This window comes from Salminus brasiliensis, chromosome 17 (genome assembly GCF_030463535.1).
Source record: "Salminus brasiliensis chromosome 17, fSalBra1.hap2, whole genome shotgun sequence".
Classification (NCBI taxonomy): Eukaryota; Metazoa; Chordata; class Actinopteri; order Characiformes; family Bryconidae; genus Salminus; species Salminus brasiliensis.
This window is the reverse complement of record NC_132894.1, coordinates 27,881,883-27,905,676: the sequence shown is the minus strand read 5'-3', so window position 1 is coordinate 27,905,676 and position 23,794 is coordinate 27,881,883. Positions and strand designations below refer to the sequence as shown.

The following is a 23,794-nucleotide window of genomic DNA, read 5'->3' as shown; positions in this document are numbered from 1 at the left end:
CGCACTTAGGTCAGTCGGAAGTGTAAGTGTCATGTCATGTCGCTGCTGACCAACAAAATTATGGACGAAATAGGGGGTCGACGAGTGTCTGGGGTCCCGCAGCTTTCCGTTTTCATCCTCTCTGCAGATGGCCTAAAGCCAAAGATCTCTCCTCGCTCTTTGAGGAAGTATTTGCCACTGTCCTCCAAAACCCCTGTGGTTTTCCGTCTTTTCCGTTTTCTTTCTACCACTTTGCCATATATTAAGATGCCCTGTTCCTACTGTCCTGTCCCAGTGCATCCTGACCCAGCTCTTCACCACCCTGCTGCCCGCTGCAATGCTGTCCTGCTCTGGATCATCATATTGAATTATTCACACCGCTGCAACACTGCAACATTAAGGGGTTAAGCTGCATGGACTTTCACATTAGCATGCATCTTACACCCTCTTACATTCATTTTCATAACCCACGACCTGCTCTCACATTATCCATAGCTCTTCATTATCTCACTCTCTCTCTCTGTCTCGTTGTCGTTCTTCTTTTATATGTGGGCCAGAGGTGGATGGGCTCCACTTTTGAGTCTTGGTTCCTCTGAAGGTTTCTTCCTCTCAGTGTGAGGGAATTTTCCCTTGCCACTGTCACCTTTGGCTTGCTCAAAACAGGCTCGGACCCGGATCTCTCTAAAGCTGCCTCCTGACAGCATTCCGGTGTCGGTCTCACATCCCCATCATCCTGATTTTACTTCCTCTGGTTTCCGGTTGCGTTTTTTGTGACGTTATCGGATGAATCATGCATATCAGAGCCGTCAGTCAACAACTCTGGGCAGAAATTCTAAGGGCACTGGGAGATACGTACGTGCCTGAAGCCTTGTAGAGCTTTTATGCTAATAAATAGTACATTTTCTGCAACTATGGCCGAATCCTCTAGATGTTTTTGAGGTGTTTTTGGTTTGGTTGCCAGTCTGGACAAATTGTAGACTGGACAAAATCATGTCATGTGACACATTTTTGTTCACCACAGGGTGTGATAGCAGTCAGACAGAGATGGCCGTATTTGGGCCTGATGCTGACTTGATATTGGTGCACCTCAGAGGTAGTAGCTGGGTTTTTTCATGCATCAGTGTCATTCACTGCTATGTGCTAAGCGAGTGCTCCACCAAGCAAATACACTCAGTCAAGAGCAGCAACTGAGTACTGAAGGACTAGAAGATGGCCAACACACACTGTAAGCTACAGTTTTCTGTACACCAACATGGTGGACCTTCAAGTTTGGCTGGAAATGTTCTTGAGCATCCAGATTCATGAATTCCAGAGCTAGGCTCTGCAAGGCTACTTTATACCCCTAGAAGTGCTGCCCTATTGTTTTCCCTATTCCAGTCAGGAGAGGCGGTCCCAGAACAAACCAGCGATATTGGCTCTCACTGGCCCACTTGGTGCCATTCAGCTGTGACAAAACCCAGGCGCTATGATGTCACTTCTGCCTGCACTGCTGGTGCCTGCAGCATACACCCCTGCCGTACAAAGAAGACAACAAGAGCGCAATGCTATGAGCTCATTTTGGAAATCCATCAGAAGACAAACATCTGCCAAAGATTTCTTCCTGCAGAGACGCTATGAAAAAAAACAACGTTCCCATTCCCGAGAATGGGTTTAGGGGAGAATCTGCTGGAGGGGAGCCAAGTCAACTGGCTCTGGGCAGGAGGCTTTCACAGTCCACTCGGGGCCACAGATGATATTTTTTGCATGGGTTTGGGATGCCGAGACTCAGCCCATTCAGTCACGGGGATCATGCCTTCCCTGGTGCGCAGTGAGAACCACCAGGCATCACATCGCAGGAAAACGTGCTCCGAGTCGAGCATGCCTGTCTGCATCCGCCCTTTTATAGCAGGTTATAAAAAAAAAGGAGAACATTTTTCACATGAATTTCTATTTATACACTGTGTAGAAGAAGACACCATGTTTGAGGATCCTGAGGTCATTTTCCACATGTGTGCCTGACTTGTTTGTCACGTTTTGAATTATTGTTCTGGCCTCTATCAGTCAGTCACATTACGTGTTTTGGGGCGAAAGAAGCAGGGGGGAAAGTTTACGGAAATAGTTGAGCACCACCGGGACACTGCAATCAGAATGGGTCTCTGGTCTTGGATGAGACAAAGCCTAGAGGTATAGCTTCTGAATGGCAGCCAATCACACAAACAAACAACACCATAAAAGCAATGGTTGTGATGCTTCGATTTTGATCTGCTACATTCCCCACGGATGTGACAAGGAGCGTCACTTTTAGGGCACATATGCGGGCCTTGATCTTACTTGTGTATGCAGGAGCTTGATTGTACTTGTGTATGCAGGAGTGAGCAAGAGATGAAATGTAATAATTGAAACTGCTACTTTTGTGGGTGTGTTCAATAGCGGCTCAGGGTAGTACTAAGGGTCAGCTTTACAGTTAGGGTAAGGTTAAGGCTTGTAGTTTAAAGGGGAACTCTTTGCCACATAACTTTTGCCAAATCTGTTGTACACACCTACTCGCCTCCTACAACGGCCGACATCGTGGGCCGAAAACTACCTGTAGGTAGGTGGGAGGAGCTTATCCTCTAAATCTGCTTTAGAGTAGAGGGGCTGCTTTCCCCAGCCTCTACATCAGTGGATTTTCTAATCATCATGGGAGGATCCTCAGTTGGTGTATAGTAGGGCTAGGTGATATGGTAAAAATATGATATTACAATGTTTAAAGAGATTTTAACGATACACGAAATGTATGACGGTACTACAAATACTCTCCCACACTCAGTCCAGTCATTTCTATTTGAAATGTGCTGCACTTCATCTAATGGAACCGGACTGATTACACTGTAATGAAAGGTGCAGTTCATCATTGTTCTTTAAGCACTGACAAAATCCTTGATATGCTTAGAAAAGTTTAATGTGTATCACGATACGATAAAATATTGTTCACTGCTAGTGTGTGATATATTTGCATAATACATACGGTAGGTGGGCGGTATGCCGGTTCAGTATACCGTTTAAAATTCATCCTACAATCTTACATACCGCAATACCACTCTGCAACGAAACTAATTAGATAAAATTACCCTTGAAACTATGTAAAAACTCCCAGCCCTAATGAAGGACCAGATGTGAAATGATCACAGATGAATTAACTCCTTAATGGTCCTCTTTGGTCGTAAAAGTTTGTAGTAACACATTTGGCCTGCCGACGGACCACAGGCTGTTTAAGGGGGTAGTACAGACTTTGTCAAAGCCTTTAGACCTATGTAAATTATATGTAAATAAAAGGGATCATATACCTGACTTCTCATTCATTATATTCAAATCAAAGGTATGTATAACTGCTCTTCAAACGCTTAGCTAAATGTATCAGTACGTACCAGAAAACTGGACAACATCTATCAATGAAACTGCTTTCGCTTCAATTGCAAAATAACATCTTGTTGTTCTGAGCTCTGAGGCCCTGAATCAACAGCCCTCCTGCGTCAAAGAATCTTTGAGTGTCTTGATAACGGCCTTCAGCAGAACATCTCAGTTTCCTAAAAAACACGAACAGCTCAAAACAACTTGTGCTCTCGTCACTGTGACCGAGCCAGACAGAGCTAAAGAGAGTGCGATTTAAAGACCATGGGTCAGTTTTCTGAACAGGGATTAAGCTGACTTCATGTGTCCCTCTAATATGAAGTAATATGTTAATTCTTCTTTTAAGAAGAATCTAAAATCATAAAACAATTTACATGAGTGTAAGGGCGTGGTTGTCACCAATTACCCCCTTCAACATACACTTCAGTTGTTAAATATGTGTAGTAGTAGTATAATAGACCACTGTTAACTTAAAAGACTAGATGAATGTTTTCTAAAAGGTTTATCATTTAAAAAGAAGTAAATTCATTAGTCAGTTTTATGTGATTATGATTTTTGCCCAGAACCAAGGGAATAGTGATGGATCAGCAGATTTTACTACTTGAAAAGAAAACATTCATGCACATTTAATATGTTGTGTAATTTTGTGGGGCCGAACAGACCCTACTGTCCTCAAGGCCTTAATATATATTTTATTATATATAAATTATATATAATTTATATACATGGTGAAATTAAAATGTTTTTATATCCGATGTACTTAATAAGCCAAAAACCTAAATAAAGTCCCAGTCATGCAATAAATAAATACAGCCTACCATACTATTTTGCTATTAAGCTTTAAAATCTTAAATATCATGATAAACATATTTAGTCATATTGTCCAGCTCTAGCATGCAGGGTATTGTAGTGCAGGAACACTAATGGACAAATACACAAAGACCCCTTTTATACCTGGTAAATTAGGATTATATGTGGATAAGGCAAAGCCACATATAACTGCAAGTGTAAACACACCCAAGATGCATTAAGACACATCACTCAAACCACTTCAGGAGGTGGTCTGAGATGCATTTGAGCCACAGGTAAACTGGGTGAGCCACATGTGTCATACCAAAACTCCTCCCAGTACAACCAAAACTCCACCAGTAATAACCCCGTGCAAATCAAGTGTAATCAAGTTACCAAGAGTAAATGCATGTGGCTAAAATCTTACCAGGATACGATCCAGATACTAATCACGTCAAGTGACCAGGTGTAAACGGGGTCAAAAAGAACTATCATTTCTGTCAGATGAATGAGGCTGAGAGGGTGCCGTGCAACATGACGACTAACACACTGAATGCTAGTTTTAGGCCTGACTCCCCCTTTAAAGAGGTTTAGTCGCACTTGACATTTAGCCTGTGCTTGGTAGTGACAAATTCAGCAACGTGAGTGTGTGGTTTGGTTTCTATCTGTGCGTTTCAGCTCCTCAATGCTGGCACGGTTTCCCCAGAATGGTTTAAAAAGGACACATTCAGACATGTTACCCACATCATCTCCCGCTCTGCATCTCACAGTGACCTTCCTTGCACATCACTTCTCGTTTACTGTGGCGCACGTCTCCATTTGCCTGCATTTGCCCACAGATTACTGTTTCAGGCTAACAATCCTTCTCTGTTACAGCAGGCAGAAGACATTAGCAGTGGTGGCGGCAGCTCATGGGGGCATGGACAGGGCGATGGCGTCATGTAGCCCTGTTTGTTTTGACAATCTCACGCACCACCGAAGACGGGCGTCTCCTCTATGCCATGCGTGTGCGTGCCAGCCAAGGGAGCAGTTTTCTTTTCACTATTAGATCAAATGTAGTTCATTTAGTCAACATCCTATGGTTTCAGTTTCTATCCCGCTTCTGAAATCGACTGGGTTCAGACTGAGTTCACTCCGCGGTGCAGCAGCTGAACTACTAAACACAAAGCCAGAAGTGCAATATTTTGTCAGTCTTCACGCTGAAAACAGGCAACCCTTCCCCTTAGGCCTGCCTTAAGTAATTGTCAGCTGTTCTTAAGGATGTACTCAGTGCTGTTGTTTCAGTCATCTTCCTCACGGCACTGTTTTCTGACAGGAAGGGTCATTCACACATGGGCCCATATCTCCAAGGGATCATTGATTATCCTCATCCACGGTTTCACAAACAATATTCCGATCATAAGCCTAAATGTTCCATTCTCCTCGGAATTCTCTCGGGAATAACGTCTCGGCCCACGCTTTACAGGCTGTAACCACAACAAATCTGTGCCAGCAGCCCATATAAATATAGCACCCAAGTCCAGTCCAAGCTGAAGGGTGGAGAATGGATTTGGGACCCCATTAACTTAATGAGGGTCAGAGGTATGCATGCAGAATGAGCTGTAGGAGAGCCAGGCGGCAGCTGGAGGACAGCAGTGCGGCCGCTCCAGCCTCAGCACCTGCCAGTTATGGGGAAAGCGGAGGTACTGTCAGGGGACGTATGAAGAACCCTTGAGGCTCTCCGGGAGCCATGTGGGCGTAAGCCAGCCGCCGCATCACCCGCCAGACAGACCTGGGCTATGAAATGCTAATGGCTTGTTTATCGAACATTTTTTTCTGCAGATTTGATGCACTGGTTATGATTCGTTCCTGCTTTGTTAGCAGCAGAGGCTTGAACTATGAGTAGCTGCTACTGTAGAGATGGCACGATACCACTTTTTCTTTTCCGATTGAAATAACAGCAATATTAAAGCCTTGAGTATTAGCACAGCACTTCTAGATATTACTAGATTTTTCTACTGGATTTTGGAGCATTGCTGTGGGGTTTTGATTGCATTCAGCGACAAGAGAATTAATGAGATCAGGATGTTGGATGATCACCAGCCCACCTCATCCCCAACTCCCCAACTCATCCCAAAAGGATTGAATGGAGCACCAACTATCATTCCAGAGAACACTGTCCCAATGCTGGGGGGCTTTATACCCCTCTAGCCCAGGCCTGGCATTAGGCATGGTGCCAATAGGTTCATGTCCATCTGCTCCAGAGAGTTCTATTCTATTGGCAATACTTCTCTACAGGGACTTGATAAGCTTTGTGTGTGTGTGTGTGTGTGTGTGTGTCTGCATTTGCACATCTCTGTCAACAATGGTTGCAACTTAAAGTAGCTGACCTTTCGAGGCAAGGACTCTACAAGGCATAGCCAGTATTACCTTCCTCTGCAGTGTGTACCACTGTAGCTCTTGTGTGGGTGTGAGCAGGCAGGCCAGCCGTCGCTCCCCACATGCATCAGTGATCACTGATCTGCATACCGAGAACACCCCACCAGACCAGTAGACCTATCTGATATATCTGGAGATGTTCTGTCCCAGTCATCAGCCCAAAATTACATCTACACTATATGGACAAAAGTTTGGGGACACACCACTTAATTATTGAACTCTATTGCCACAGGTGTGTAAACTGAAACTGTCTGCCTTTCCACACATTACTGAAACAATGAGTGTTTCTGAAAAACTCACTGTCACAGGAGCCACCATTGCAACACGCCATTTGGTGAACTTTCTTCCCTCCAAGATTCTCCGGCATCAGCTGTGAGTGCTTTTATTGAAAAGTGGAAGCGTTTAGGAACCACAGCCATGAAGTGACAGACCATGTAAAGTTACAGAGCGGGGTCGCCATGTGCTCCACACCTGCTGTTAGAGCTGCAAAGGGGGACCAACTCCATATTAATGCCTATGGATTTAGAATGGGATGCCATAAAAGCTTCTGTAGGTGTCCCAATACATTTGTCCACATAGTGTATGTTTAGAAGAGTAGGTGTCAATGGGTACCTTTTACTTGCACTCTAAAACAAACATCACAGAGAGTTCTTTAGGCCATGGGTGCAACAGAAGAACCAGACTCTTTAAAGAAGCATGTCTGATCTGTGGGTGTGAAAACTGTCATACAGTGTAAAGTGTAAGGTTTTTTTAAACTATGAAACAGTGTATTAACAAACATAGAACCTTCTATTCAAAGGTTATTCTGGGAACCCAAAGTGGTTCTTCTATGGCTTAAAAAAGCTTTATTTTTAGGAGAAAGTGTGAGACAGTTACACAGGCTATCTGTCCTTCAGTGCTAATCTCTGTTTGTGATAAAATCCAGCAAAAGCACACTTAAGAATAAGAGGATCAAACAAGATATCAATCTTATCTCTTAAGTTTGTTTACTGAAGCTCAGTGGAGATGCTCCATCACACAGACACACATCCTCCCGCCCTCTTCACAGGGCCTTCAGCACTGTGAGAACAGTTAGCATACACCAACGCAGAGACTGATGCAGAGTACATACATATGAATGAACAACATGCTCCCACTGAGTCCTCTAGTCTTATATAGTCTTATATAGTCTTATACATGACTACCTGTTATAAAGCCTAAAGTTGGCCCATGTAAAAATCACCTGTTCAAACCGTAGAGCTAGATGTCACATCTATAAAATGTCACATATAAAATGCTTATTTCTGGGTGCATATTAGCATTTTTTGGCTGCCAATTCCCACCCAATAGCTAGGTCTTCCCATCAAATGAAGCTACCAACCTGAGAAGGTGAAGGCAAGCACAAGCTCACTCTGAGACATGTTACATCCAGCCATCCACATCTTTTCGAACTTCCGCTAACACAACATCATTGATGAGGAAGGGTCCCCCTACCCTCTCTTAGAGAGCAAGGCCAGTTGTGTTATCTTGGACACCTGGCCACAGTGTAATTTGCGATCGCCAGATGATAGTGCCAACAGACTGGGGCAGCTGGGACCCTTGTGTTGCAGATTTACAGTGGCTGTGTCTCAGTCTGCACTGCACACTGATACTTAAAGATATAGACAATATGCTAATCTTAAAAGTGCAAGTTCTTAGCCGTTTCATATGTTTTAAAGGTTTTGTACCTTAACACCTAGAACCCATAAAGGCCAGAGTCTTTGGAGGGAATAAGGTGATGGAAATGAAATATTATTAAACCTTACTACTATTTGTGTTTTTCTTGTGTGTATGTAGGTATGTGTGTATATGTAGGAATGTGTATGTATGTGTGTCTTGCTTATTCTTTTATTTAAATTGTTAATTGTTGTGTTTTGGGTTTTTTTTATGTTTGTCGGACCCCAGGAGGATTAGCTGCTATTGCAATAGCAGCTAATGTGGATCCAAATAAAACAATGAAACAATATACAATAAAACAATACATACACAACTTGTAAGCTTAGGCTTGCAAGCTTAAAGTAGAGCGACATTTGGGAAAAGGCCCACAGAGTTGGTCTGCATTTTATTGTAACTCACAGCATCTCATGTAAGCAGACTTGGCAATGTCTCTCTAGGACACTGAGATGTTACAAGAGTGACATCTAGTGGATGCATCTGAACACACACTCTCAGCCAGACATGTTAAACTGGTGTCTGTTTGGGCCACAGCTCTACAGAGATTAGCCCTTTCCCTCTTATAAAACACTGAATGCAGTTCATGAAGGCTTTGCTAATTAGCTGATGAGATGCCTTAGTTAGACGCAATGAGGCAGGACAGTGAAGTCTGGAGAGCTGTGGCCCACCAGGGGCTGGATTCAGAAAAGTATCTTGGACTGGAATCTGGCACAAGATCTCGAAGTCTTTTGTCAGGCTTAACCAATGAACCAGAGAACCAATCAAATCCATAAATCATCCACCAACGTTTCTAAATTACTGCTATTACGCGAAACAGTTAGGATAGCTGTTTATGATTAATCTTTAATACATCGACCAGATGTTGACAGAAGGTTGAAAACCTTTTTTTATACACTGAAAACTGAAAAACAGTCCCAAAACAATATTTTCACAGATTTATCAGTATTGTACCATCATCAGCTTTACATATAAAGGCATGTGCAGGTTCACTGGTTATACTGGATAATAAATAAAGTGGCTATATCTGTGTTGTAGACATGGTGAAGCTTGGTTAGTATCACCACCACTGCTGAGAACTCAGAGTGTAAGTTTCTATGCAGTGAACCTTTCCACACTAAACCAGACCAGGCTGGGAAATCCTAGCAGATGTCTTCTTTAAAACAGCTGATTTACAAACACATCTGTTAAAATGCCCTTTTTAAAATAAACTGAAATACGTGACAAGAGAAAAGAAATCAGAGTAACAGCATATGATACATTTTAAGACTTAATAGAGTTTTGAAGATGCAAACCCATTACAACATGATAATACTATATATTTACTGAACAAGTCTGCTGACATCCTCTGCGTAATACAAAAACAGCAACCAATCAAAAGAGTTAACAAACCAATGAATTTAGAATAACAGCATTTCCACTGAAACAAGAAGCAGGGTTTAGAAATGTGGATATCTGTGTTAGAAAGTAAACACATCATGTAAAACAGGTCATCTTTACACTGCTTTGCCTGGCTTGTTCTTCTTCTCCTGCCAAAACTTCTCCCTCACTTCCAGCTCTGTCTCTGTGATCGCTGCGGCGCCCCAGTTGGTCATTTTCTGAGGACCCTTGCTGCCTGAAAATGCCATAAAAACGTGCTCTCAGTTCATAAATTCTGATCTAAAAATTCATAAAAAAGACCCCTTACAAATAAACCCGAAACATTTTTTTAATCTACAAACATTTTCACACACATGCCTCCTTAGTAGCATTTGGTTCGAACATGGGATTTGTCCATGAAAGCCATTTTATTAAGATATTCATTTTTTTAAGGTTGAAAATTCAGTTCTGCTGCGTCCGTAACTCCGCCTCAATTAATAATGGAATAAGGAGGATATTTCTGAATGTTAAAGCCCCCACTGGTTGTCACAGCAAAATACGCAGCAAAAAAGCCTCTGATTGGCTGCTTTTTACCCTGCCTGTTCCTAATTAAGCCCCACCCCGCACGCCTGTTATCGATATGCTAATATGCATTATTCAAATGAGGTGAGTGGTTGGGAGACCAGCTGATATTGAGAGTGGATACGCTCTTTAATGTATCTCTTAAAAACATACATAACATAGTCGCCAACGTACCCAACGCAACCCATGAGCTCACTACATGAGCTCAATGTGGACCGAATTGCATTGCGAGTCTCTTGTTACTAAGCAAGTGGAACGAAAAGGGTCCAATGACTCATATAAGCAAGCGATTGATATGAGCCATCAGACGCTGCGCATTTCACATTTTCCCATGTAGTCCGTTAATGGGAGGCTGATGTTTCTAAGCAACATAACAATCAAAGATTTTCCTATAAATTCCACGAACAACACAATTCTGCTCACAGCCCACTGCTGCAGCAAGGAGCAAGTGTGTGAAACCGTCTGTATATTTAGGCTCTGAGTCTGACATCTGCTCAGTCTTTCTTACCTGGCTGAATGAGTCGAATGAGCCCCTCATGCTGAGCGACTTTATCCTTCCAGCTTCTCGTCCTGTTAGTCGCCTGCTCCAGCTTCTTTGTAACAGCCTGTGATTGTTTTTAATCATATTACCAGAAAATGTTATGGTTAACATCAACAATAAATGTATTTATTACATATTAATAACACATATTAATTTATTTACTTTCCAAAAAACTACACTTTGGCCACAAGGTGGCAACGAAAAAAATAGTTGAAAAGGTTTTTGATTCAGTGCAGAGTTCAAAACACCATGGAATGGAGGAAGTAAAGTTCACAGAGTTTGGAGTAAGAAACACCGCTCAGTAATTTTTTCTGGGTTGGTCACACACTAGAGGGCGCTTCATAGAGGGTGCTTCCAAAATGAACAGTGCTGGGTTTCCTGAAAGCATCATAGATGCGTAAATAGGTAGCGAGTGAGAATCACACTGAACCCTCTCTTCACTGGTTAAGATAACCTTTAAAACTAAGGTGCTTTTGAGAAAAGTGCAAACTGTCTTATTATGCAGGCAAATGATCAGGCAATGAGCATCCAGACCAAGATTATCTGAGGTACAGGGGTTTAACAGAATGCCTGATGTCTGATGTTGGACACAAATGGAATTTGACCTCCGCTTTTAACCCATCCATGCAATGAACACACATATACACACACATTAAGATGAGTAAGTGAACACATATGCCCGGAGAGGTGGGCTGCCTTTCCTGCGGATCATAGAGGGTCAACTTGATCAAGACAATGGCCCAAGAGGGGCAGCATAGTGAACCAAGGTATCAAACTCAGGACCCTGTCATCAATAGTCAGGTGCACTAACCACTGAGCCACCACTGCCTGCCTGACTAATTCGTAGATTGAATAGAGAATGGAACCAAAGATGGTTCTTCTACAGCATCACTCAAGGAATCATTTGTAGCACCTTAATTGTAGGTGCAGTATACATGAAGATGGAACAACAGAACATTAGCAGCACTTTGTCTTCTATAATATCAACATTAAAGGTCAAATGTAGAGGGTAAATGCCAATAGCTAAAGGAGCAGTGGTATGCTGTATGTTAGTAACTGATCACCTCATACTGCTCCAGCGCTCCCTGTCTCTGTTGTTCGAGGCTCTCGAGCTGGTCCATGGCAGCCTGCAGGGCATGCTCCTGCTCCAGCCTTTGCTTCTCCAGCTGCGCCTTCTCCATTTGGGTCTGGGACATGGCATGCTGCTGATGCAGGTGAATCTGCTCCAACTCTGCCCGCTTACTGACCTCCTCCTCCAGCAGTCTGTGACAAAAAGGCAAGCTTACACTGGTTTTGCTGTAGAGTCTGTCTTGATCTTGATCTTGTGCTGCAGCTTCCATTTTAATGTACTACATTAGCAAGTGTATTCAAACAACCTGGGGTGTGATAGAAGTGTGATGAATTGTGCATGCAAGTTTATTTCAGGCTACTGATGATGGAAATATGAGGAAATTAAACTGTTACCACTGTTTTACTCTTGTACTCGTCACTGGCTGAAAGTCAGTCAATACTGTAATGCTAAATGAATTGTGAAGGAGGAGTACCTGGCCTGCAGTTTACGCAGAGCCTCTTCGTCCTGTCTGGACTGTCTCTCCTCCTCTAGCGCCTCCTCCAGGCGACGGTACATGTCCTCCAGCTCCTGCATTCGCTGCAGATACTGCTCCAGCTCACTGGACTTTTGAGCCACCTGCTCCTCCATCTGCATCCGCACCTGAAACACACACACACACATAACTGTAAGATATCTGAGCTACAGCACTTCAACAGTGCACATGAACCTTAAGCTTTGTTGCCTCTTCATTGAAAAGAAAATCTGACATAACCAAAACACATCTGGAAAGCAGGCCAATCCTTACTGTTTCGTAACAGTGAGCTCATTTCATTTATGCCAAAATTCCCATACTCTACTAGCAAAAGCTTATCCACAACTAAAGCTCTGTCGCAGTCAAACACAACGGCCACTTTAAGAGAATGTAGAGCAGCTCATCGCCTCCAGACCGCTAGTTATGGGAATACAGGTTGCTACACAAATCATGAATCTTGTGAGCACAACTTTTCAGTGCTAGTGGAGGCTCAAACTTGCTATCCAACGAAGCGGACGAAGCCTGGGACGCAATAAGGGGTCTGCGCTAGGCTAATGACAAAGACTAGCCAAACTGGACTACCTCAGCTGACTACCAAACTGGAGCTAAACACACATCAGAAGGAAAAGCACAGGCCTATTTTGTACCAGTTAAGACATGATAACCCAAATGGCTGTAAGGCTAAAAGTTAACCTGGCTATTATCTCTTCAGCAACAACCCAACCCAAGAAGCAGTGACACTATATGTTAGGACCTGGGAATAATTACAAAAAACAATTACAGTAATGCTATAATATGTGACTTCTGTGAAAGGTGACGTAACCTTATAGTGACGTTAACCATCCAATAAAAGAGCTTATTATTTTTTCCATTGTCAGACTGAAGGCTATGTAAGCATTTTTCACCCCAACCAAAATCACATATTTATAATTTATATATCAAACAACAACTTAAAATACTAAACTTTTAATAAACATGCATTCTATTGCAACTTTAATTACTCTGTGTTACACAAAATATGTATCTGCTCAAAAACCCAACCACTGAACAGCAGATAAAAGGATGCTTAATGATTTGGAAGGTGTGGTTACCATTTTTTCTCTCTCTAGGTCCATTCTGTACCGGTTCTGCAGATCCGCCTGGGTCCGAATTCTTCTTTGCTCTTCCATAACTGCCCTGGCAGCTGCCTCCTCCAGGTTCTGACAAACACCAGAGAAACAGCACTTAATTCAAAGCCGAAGCCACTCTGCATGGTTTGAAATAAAATGCTCTATTATAGAGTCTCTTAAAGTTACATCACAGAAAGCTATCATATGAAATGGTTATGATGGTGACTGAGACATTCTTTTACGATAGTTTTGTCCTATGTAAAGCCATTCATGCAGGGCATGAGGGAGAACACTAACTGTCAAATCTGTTACTTCAGCTAACAGCCGTCCACAATGGTAAGCATCGTGCTGAGTGATAGGGCATGAGGAAGGGCCATTCTATCCACCCAGAGAGAGCGAGGCCACGGATGGCTGTGGCATCACCAGGGCTGAGCTACAGATAGGGCACTTCAGGGCCCCCCAAAAATGCCTATATATATGTTGTAGACATTGTGACTCCTGATTGTTTTCCCCACCACAGTCAAGAAATCAGTTTGTAGGTTTCTCTACTCTCTCAAACCATTTAAAAGACTTTTGTTTCAATTTTAAAGACTTTATTATGCAGCTCTTTTGAAGAATCTGTGAAATTTCAAGGATGTTTGTGGAATTTATTAAAAGTCTCCTGTAAACACAAATCAAAGTTATGAAATAACTACATTAATAACTTGCTATAACCATTCAAGCCTGATCTACCTCAACACGATGCAGGATATTTTTAGAAAGTAGTGCAGTGCCTGTAGAACAGACGTGTAGAACTTGCTTGTCTGGCTGCGTTACTAGGAGCAAGTAGGAGGAAACACAAAATCAAAAAGGAAAGGTCTGGCCAAACAGCTCAGGAGACACAAAAAGGAAGTAGTGAATGTACCGAAACAAAGCGACTGACTCTCATAGGTTCAGTGCTCACAGGTGTCCACGCTTTGCATGGGTGGGACTGTTTTCTCCTATCACATAGATAAGCTCCAGAAATATCCATTTATCTGACTGTGGCCTTTACTGGTTCAGTATTTGGTGAAACTGCTGCAGCTGTGAGGCACACCACAGAGTGACCAGAATCAGTAAAGTATAGTAACATGGCTTGACCCTAGAAGTGTTTGGGAAGTTCGCAGGGCCTCTGCATAAGACGGGAACTGATGCTTGTGAAAGGAGCGCGGTCACAAAGGCTGTTAGCCAAACCGAAACTTGGTGGGTAAGATGAAATAGAAGGTAAAGGGGAAGTGTTGGCTGTTGGTGAGACTGCTAGGGAAGACAGAGGGAAATGGACTGTACACACAAGTTGTCCAGTAAAAACTGGCACCTGAGACACTTCGAATCAATTCAGTCCTTTAATGCCACAAAAGCTGGTCTTGTGGCCTTATAACCATGTCCTCTTCAGAACTACCTTTAGGGGACATCGGTACCCAGAAGTAGGGAAAACAGAAAGGGACCAGGCCGCGTGAAGTACCTTCCTCATAGCTTCCAGCTGGTGCTGCTTGTTTTCGTTGGCCAGATGCAGCTCCCTCATTCTGCCCTCCATCTGCTTCTGCTCAGCCTGCAGCCGACTGCGTAGCTCCCTGCGTCGCTGCCTAGCCTCGCGGTGAGGGGCAGACAGACCTTGCCTCAGCCGGGTAATGCAGTCCTGGATAACTAGCACATACATCCACAGTCACATACACAGAAATGGAAGGGGTATTTGCATGTGGACAACAAGTGTCATGAGTTTAAGAAAAGATGCAGTGCAGTGCTACCCGTCATACTGTAAACTTTACCTTTCCACAACTGAACTGACCTTGCCAAAATCATAGCAAACTTTCACACTATATATATATATAACAATTATACCATAACTTGGTAGTCTAAAAAACGATAGATGGCATTACCTAATTTCATGCCATAATAATGATGACCATACCAAACTCACACCATAACCCTCACTCCTTTACTGTACCTATTACACTGAACAACCCTTAATGCGAAGATTATCCCATAACATTCACACGAAATAAAATGAAATATACAGTAAGCCTCACACTAAAAAAATATCATACCATAGCCTCTGCCAGTGTTAAGCATGGTGTTAAGCATCTACACACTAAAGAATTATATTATTTTCACACTACAAAACCCCTTAAATTTAAACAATCATACCATAACCCTCATATAAAAAAAATCCTACTGAACTCACACCATAAAGCTGCCCTTTTCACCATAACTGTCACATTACCAATATTATACAGTAAATTTCACCATACCAAAATCCCCCGATATACCTCATTCTACCAAAAACATACCCTGACCATAACGGAATATCAGACTGGACATAACAGGACAAATCCTAATATAACCCTGACTTAATCTTAACAATGTAGAAAATGTCAGTGGGACTGTCAAACTACCTTGGATCCACTCTTGCCGTTTCTTTTTGTCAGAGGCGCTGATCTCCAAACTTTTCTCTGGGGTTTTGATGATAAACAGGTTTTTCTTTCCTTCTTTTTCTGGTAAAGACTGTACAGAGCAAATGCGTTAAACACTGCAGCGTTGTTAGCTGTATTAAATTCTGCATGAAGAAACAACATGCCCTGCAGTCAAACCTCTCACCTCCACAGTGCTGTGGCGATCGATCAACATGAAGCCTTTCTTCTCAAGAAGATCCTCGCTCTCATAATACGAGATTGAATCAAGGCGCAGCTCAAACCAGCGTTCAGTCCAGTTTTTTCTTTTGTGTCCTTTTTTCATCATATAGCCCTTCGAGAATGGGAAGGTTAGAGGCAGGACATATACAGTAAACACAACATACCACATCCACAGACACACACATAAACTGCATATGGTTATAAGTTCATGTGATGTGCAGTTGGTTAGCCCACTGTGGTAAACTACAGTTATGGAGCAGCTCTGCTTTACACACATTCAAGTTTTCCCCTGATCTAACACCTGAGTCACATCATTAGTTAATTATCAATCTTGAATCCATTATTAGTTAATTATAAATCCCATATTGAATCGAACTGAGTGAGTTAGAGAAGGAAACAGCAAAATATGCAGAGCAGGAGAGCTCCAGTACTGGAGGTTGGAGGTTGGTTAGGGTCTTTTTAATTGTCAGTGTCACACAAAAACCTTTACAGTAGAGGAGAAATGCCTTTTTAACTTTCAATGGATGTCAATATAAAAACATTTTTAATCCCAGCCTTTTTGAAGGATTTCTATAGGTCAATTCCTCATGAATTTTTGAACAACTGCCACATTCACAAAGATTTTTGTGTGGCAGCGATGAGATATTTCCTCTTATCCTAAATACCGTCAATCAGCCAGGCCATGTTTCACTGTGAAATGGTGTAAAGAAACCTGTCATGACTCTGATATCTACATAGGAGCTGATGTACTATCCAAAGTGACAAGTGTCTTCTGAGTAAAGGTAAAAATAGGTCATTATTTTGCCTCAGAACGCCATGGGCCCTAGCTTACATGTTGCGATGCTCAAATAGGGCCCCATGTATGAACCTGTCTGCCATGACCTGATTGTTTTTAGAGGTATATATTTAGACGACAACCTTCAAGATTGTTCTTACCTGTTTCAGAATATTGAGAATGAGCTCCTGAAAGACTTCATTGATTCCCATGGAGATGGTCTGGCGCTCCATGCCCTTGGTGAAGTAGCCCGTGCCCACCAGCTCAATCAGCTCCCACACATTCAGACAATGCTTCTTTGAACTCAGCTTGGCCTTGTAGTCCACAAACCTGCCTTCATTCCAGTCACTGCCTACAGCTTCTAACAGCTTTCGTAGGAAATACTCAATCTGAACGTGAAGAAACAACCAGATTTTAAACACATATAACTAAAATAATTCAAATAAGCAAATGAATGGGCTGGCAGCACAGCTTGGGACTCACCTCTTCTGTGACAATGACGAGAGGATAATGGTCTTCTGATAAGAAGTTGAAAATGCACCAGACCTTAAAGGCATCAGCGTCCGAGATGATCATGGTAAAGTTGGAGTTCTTACGAGAACACAACGTCCAACACATTCTGTTCAGCTCCATAAAATCAAAGTTTCCCTGGATCTGCAAGTCAGTTAAAACATTGAATCTGTGTCAAACTGAAACATATGAATATATGGAATATTGTTCCTAACAATTTTCGACTGTTTCTGTTAAAATATAGTTTGCTTCTGTTTTCTGAATTCATCTTAGCATAGTTGAATAACAGGAGTTTGGTATATAGAAGTGAGAATCTCTGAACCTCTGTTTATAAAACCACTCCTGCCTCTTTATTAAAAAGAAAATTTGGCACAACCAAAACAGACTGGCAAAACAGGCCAATTCCAAAATCTCAAAACTGTTACATAATAGTCTTGGCTCACTACGTTTACACCCCCAAAATTTAAAGAAGCCCAGCCAACTAGCCAAAAGGCAACGGCCAGGCTCAAAAGGCTAAAAGCTAATGCTAGCCAACTACGTGAAGCACCTCTAAGAGAAGGGTCAACCGATACAAGCGCCGTACAGCACGTCAAGATCGTGCTGCATGCCTTAGGAAATCCGATGAAGCTAGCCGAGTACTAGCCAGATGTCTAGCTAAAAAGTAACCCCACCAGACCCTACCACAATCTGTCCAGCCAGCTAACTGCACCCCATGAGAACAGCCATACTATCTGATAAGACTTGGGAAGCATTACAAAAATTACTAATTTAAGATAGATTAGGCTTGGCTAGGCTAGGCTATGTGGCTTTGGACCGGCAAATCAGAGCTCATCCTTTTCATTTATCTTTTCATTCTGAGGAAAAGACAGGGTTGTAAATGGGCTTATTAAGTATCAGCTGAAAATTTAGTAACCCAACCAAAGTCACATACTTACGATTCATAAATCAAACGTCAACTTAAAATACTGATTAATGCATTGATGCATGTTGTAATGCATCTTTAAAGCCAGCTTTTCAGGGGAAATAAGGAAAGGCCATGAATAGTATCTCATTAATGACATTTTTAAGAAACTGTAAGCAAATATGAGTAAAATACATTCATATAACAAACAAATTAGCAACAATTTATACACAAGGTAGTACACATTTGTTTTTACTTCTATTATTTATATTGTGTATTATCTTAAATACATCTAAACTGAGAATGAAATGCAATGGATTATACTAATTTATATTCACTCATCATTTTATGTCATTTTATCACAATTTGAGTATCTGTAGATGTGCTACCAACATTTTTAGACAAAAGCTCAAGCCAATCCTAAGCATGCTCAGGATGGTGGTACGATCCCAAACCTAAAAATACCAGCTTTCAAGTGACAAAAGTCTCATGTCACATGAGTAAGTGGAGACAAGAAGTCACCATTATGATGACTACTCTTATTCTCTGGTTTGGTCAAACAGCCTGTGCTCTTACAAACGTAAGCGTAATTGTTATCTGGGTGTCAGTGACCACAAACACCACGTTTTTAACTGACCCTGTTTCTAAGCACATACAGCCACATGCCACGAATACACTTATTAAGAAGCTGCAGCCAACCGACAAGCCAGCTGTTGTTACGATTAGTCTGGAAGGCGAAAGGGAGGGCTGACTTTAAATTCAAATACACATGTACATCATTTCCAAATGAACAATGTTACATTAACAGAGTGTTGTATTTCAGTTCACTCACTTTTGGCAATAAATGAGATAACACACTGTTGCTGTTGCAAATAAAAAAAACGTATATCTGAAATAGTAACTTCATAGGACAAGGACACAACCTTCAGTAAAAGATTCATTTAGGAAGATTTCTAGTGGTCCATCCATCATGAGCTTTTGACACATTGTTAATGAGGAGACGACACTTCTGTAGTTAAAAATGAAAGCTAAATTCAACCCATCACTTTTTTCTGCATAAAACATGCTTTAACCACATACGTTAACCACTTAACCCTAACCTCCTTAAAATATGTTCAACCTAACATTGCTAAGGCTTCATACTATACTATCCTATAACTATTCAAAATGTATACTATGTGTATTATAAATGTACCCCCTTGATCAAAAGTGTAATAGATATGTGTAGTAACCTCATAAGACTGTGTCCTATTGTTAGTAGTCTAGATAGTAGGTTTATTTTTCTTTTCTAAAATTATTTAAATATAAAAACTATCTAACTGTCACATGTTTAAAATACTCTGTTTCCAGTTTATTCCTGCATCAAAGATAAAAATAACATATGTAGTAAACAATAAACAATAAAATGAAAATGGTATACCATCTATTCACATCTGTATTTGTGTCTATATGTTCGTTCTAAATGATAATAATTTTATTCCTATAGATTACTTCCAGCATACAGGAATTATAACCTACAAAATACAAACATACAATATTCCTATTCAATATTCTATAGTTCAAAACTGTCTTTGGTACCAGGCAGTGTTTAAACAGCAAGTTGCTGTAAAAGTACATTAATAATAAAATATATAATATATAATGCTTTAAGACATTTTCCCAATACTGTTATATTTGTTCCTTTTTAGGTGACTAGTGACATACATTGAGCTGCATAATATGTGACCTACTACATAAGAGCTTTCAGCACTATATTCACTGATACTTTTATATGCTTTATAATTCATTTCAAAGCGATACTTTTAGTTTTGAATTTATTTGAAGTTACTTGTACATTCATCTAATCTGTTTTTAGTTTATTTCTATTTTGACATACATATTTTAGTCATTAACAGTGTTTTTTTAAATGCTTAAGATGTATACAAATTAATTACTACAACTAATATTAATGATCAATCTGTGTTACATCTTACTGAGATATAATTATTACTGCTACTTAACATTTGTTTTGGTGGACTAAGACCAGCAGATTTGAGAATTAACTTTACATATGAGAATAATAAAAGAGTTCAACCTTACTGGAAGCTTAAAAATATATATATTATAGGAAGTGAGAATAAGAGCAGGGCCCAACATGAACATTTAGCTGACATGGAGACATATTTTAAGGGGCTAACCTTCAGATCAATCAGACGGAATCTTTTTTGTATTCATTTTTTTTACATTTTAAAAGTTTAATTTAACCTTAGCTTTATGCAGATATTTGATTTCCAGTTCTCATTTCCTAAATCAAAATGAACATACTCTTACTCTTATCTCTTAAATACTATAAATATTGCTGCACTGGGGTTGAATCCTGGGGTTAAACCCTGTTTATTACCTCTTTATTTTATATTAGTTTCCACATATTCCATATATTTTATATATATATAACAGAGAGAGAGAGAGAGAGATTTTTTATTTTAGCCATGATAGTGTTTAGTGTTTAATTTCACCATTTAATCCACCCTTCATTGCTGAGCTATAGTTAAATAGGGAGTGACTCATTCTGGGTTCCCCAGGGGTACAACCTTTTAAGGTTCTGCCCTATCTATCTGAAAAAAAAACAGTTTTCATCAGTCAACAGTTTCAGCCAATTTATGTATCAGTTGAACTCTATGCAAAACACACAGTGTCAAACAAGGATTCCAATCCTGGAGGGCCGAAGTAAAACACTGTTTGGTTTGATTTTCTGCAGGAACACACCAGATTCATCTCTTTAGATAGGAGTCAGATCGAGCAGTAAATGTCTGAGCAGGAAAATCAGCAAACTATACTGCACACTGGCTGAACTGAACTGTAGATGCTTTGCTGAGCTGAAGAGGTGAAGGTTCAGAAGGGCAGAAGGCCTGGGTACCTTGTCCAGGATGAACATGTTGAGATAGGGCATGTAGCCTTGAGTTGACACGGGACCCTCATCATCATCCTTAAAGTGCGCCTCCAGATCAGAGGTTTTATGAGGGATCTTCAGCACTGTGTACAGGCTCTGAGACAGCACCTATGGGCACACACACACACAAACATGGCATGGGAGAGCTGACCTTAATGATCTTGATAAATCTAAATCTGTGTAGCATAGCCCTGCTATTTAACGCCAGATCACAACACCGCCCAGGGAGGGTGAGGGTTTCTGAACTAGATATTTTTCAGTCTTCCTCATTTCTGCAAGAGTGCTCAAGTATAAATCATGCCTCTATAAATAAAAACATGAAGTGAGACTTTTAGTTTCACATAGGCAAAAGCGACCATCTCTACCAAGTTATGATTTGAGAAGTGATACAGTGATGTGAAATAATTAGGACACTCCATTTAACCTTTTTTTTTACATACTTAAACATACAGACATTTGATCTGCATTTAACAAAATGAAGAGATATGGCTGATACAATAAGTTTGCCCCCCCAAAAAAAAACAGGGCAAGACTAAACTTTGCAAGAGAACACCTACACCAAGACCAGCAACATGCTTTAGACAGATACATCTTCATAAATCTTGCTCTGATAAACACCTCCTATGAAAAATCTAACTTGTGCAGTCTCCTTCTGATGGTAGATGCTGACCTGCAGGTCCAGTGATGATATTTTAGGATTGCTGGAGACTTCTGTGTGCACTTTGTGGTCTAGAACTCACTAGGACGGCCTGACCTGGCCATGCTGGCAGTTGTTTCACTTGGAAATGATCGTTCTGAACATCGTTCTGAGCTCTTTTTAAACCCTTTCCCAGACTCATCTGCATCTACCACCTTCTTTCTGAGGGCCTCAGAGAGCTCTCTGGATCTGGCCGAGGTGACCTTCACCACTCACTGCAACAGTCCAGAGCAAACCAGACAGAATGTCTGAGGTTTAAATAAGACAGACTCCTCTATTACCTCCATCTATTGATGAGAATCAAATGACCATCATTTTAAATATGTTAAAAGGACAAATGTTTTCCCGGGTGTTCTTCATTTTTCACATGACTGTATGTTTCTCTGGCAGTTTAAGGCAACATCTGTAAGCAACACAATATCTGTAATCTGTGAGTCATAAAATAATAAACTATAAATACATATTTATGCATGTTAGTCACAAGAAAATGGCAAAGTTGAATCATGGCACCGTAGGTTTTCTTTTATACTTCTTATACACTCTGTATAAAAAATATATAAATATATATATATATTTTTATTATTTTTTAATTTTTTTTTTTTTTTTTTTTTTTTAGGAAAATATATGCTAGGAAAAACACTGAAATACACTCATATCCATAAGAGGTACTGAAATCAGAGCTGTGCACTGTTTACCTTCCTTCAGCAAAGCGCAGCGTGGCGCAACCGTCCATTACTCTAATACTGTACTGTTATTGGCCTTAAGTGCCATTACAATTAAATCTCTTACAATTAAAAGTGCTCTCTTACTCCAACTCTCAGTTCCAGAAAACAACCGTGGCACCATTTAAGGTGGATAAAAAAAAGCCAAGAAGGCAACTTCAGCCCCGTCAAACAAGGAAACACCACCAGATTAAAGTTTCATTTTGGTGTCTCTCTGCTGGAAACTGCGGGCGCCTTTGCTCGCCTTACCTTCAGCTGGGACTTGGAGACTTTCCCGGTTCGGTCTACGTCCAGTGCAGCAAACGCGTGCCATATTGGTCTTAATATTTCGTCTCGATGTACCATTTTCAGCCGAGCTCACCCTGTCTCTGCCTCACTCTCTCTCTCTCTCTCTCTCACACACACACACACACAGCAGAAAGCACTCAGCAGCTACACTAACATCCACTAGTCCAGTCATGTGACAGAGAGAGCCTCAGAAGGCTGGACTCTTCACAGCGCTGCATCTACAGGGATGCTAACCTACACTGAGAAACTCACTTATACTCCATATCTAAGGCTCGTTTGGCCCTATTTGCAATTTTATCTCATATTTTACCCAGTAAGAAAAAGAAAACTGCTTTTGCATGGACATTTATGTGAAGGACAAATAAGCATATAGCATGGACCTCTCATTTCCCCCTCTGTGGCTTAGTTACAGCTAACCCTGTGGTGTGGAGGCTGTACTTTCACCTGGCTAGCTCGCTCTATTAGATATTTATATGCTTAGAAATAAAAACAGTGCTATATTACAGCACTAGGAATCATTCAAATGACATAGAAGTGAATTCAGTGACTTACATTTACATTTACATTGAAGGCATTAAGCAGACGCTTAAGTTCGTTCCACCACTTTGGTGCCAGGACAGAAAAAAAAAAGCCTGGATGCTTGTCTTCCGTGGTTTGTAAAGGATGGTGGGTCAAGCCGAGTCGTACTTGAAGCTTGAAGGACTGGTACAGATCAGCTTTTGACCATTACCATCAAGTATGATGGGGCTGGTCCATCCTTGGCTTGTAGGCCAGCATCAGGGTTTTGAATATGATGCGGGAAGCAGCTGCAGGAAGCCAGTGAAGACAGTTACATGGCCGAACTTAGAACTTTCACTTACAACCCAGTAATAAAACATAGTTAAGATGCAATGATAATTATATATC

The 23,794-nt window shown here is 41.1% G+C and overlaps 1 protein-coding gene across 1 annotated transcript; it reads right to left on the bottom strand.

Moving 5' to 3' along the window:
- Positions 1–9,076: 9,076 nt before the first annotated feature.
- On the bottom strand, positions 9,077–23,021 carry swap70a (switching B cell complex subunit SWAP70a). The gene is made up of 12 exons (XM_072660774.1): positions 22,850–23,021; positions 21,149–21,289; positions 17,325–17,495; positions 17,003–17,230; positions 16,032–16,178; positions 15,830–15,938; positions 14,899–15,080; positions 13,401–13,508; positions 12,271–12,437; positions 11,791–11,989; positions 10,694–10,790; positions 9,077–9,859 (listed from the first exon to the last, which is right to left on the bottom strand). The coding sequence occupies exons 1-12, from the start codon at positions 22,943–22,945 to the stop codon at positions 9,741–9,743; spliced, it is 1,764 nt and encodes a 587-aa protein (XP_072516875.1). The 5' UTR covers positions 22,946–23,021; the 3' UTR covers positions 9,077–9,740.
- Positions 23,022–23,794: the final 773 nt, after the last annotated feature.

Excerpts from the sequence above, each read along its gene's own strand:
- swap70a (XM_072660774.1), bottom strand. The coding sequence starts at position 22,945 with ATGGTACATCGAGACGAAATATTAAGACCAATATGGCACGCGTTTGCT. Across the intron at positions 17,496-21,148 it reads ACATGTTCATCCTGGACAAG|ATCCAGGGAAACTTTGATTT; the intron begins GTACCCAGGCCT and ends ACTGACTTGCAG. Across the intron at positions 9,860-10,693 it reads CATTCGACTCATTCAGCCAG|GCAGCAAGGGTCCTCAGAAA; the intron begins GTAAGAAAGACT and ends TGGCATTTTCAG.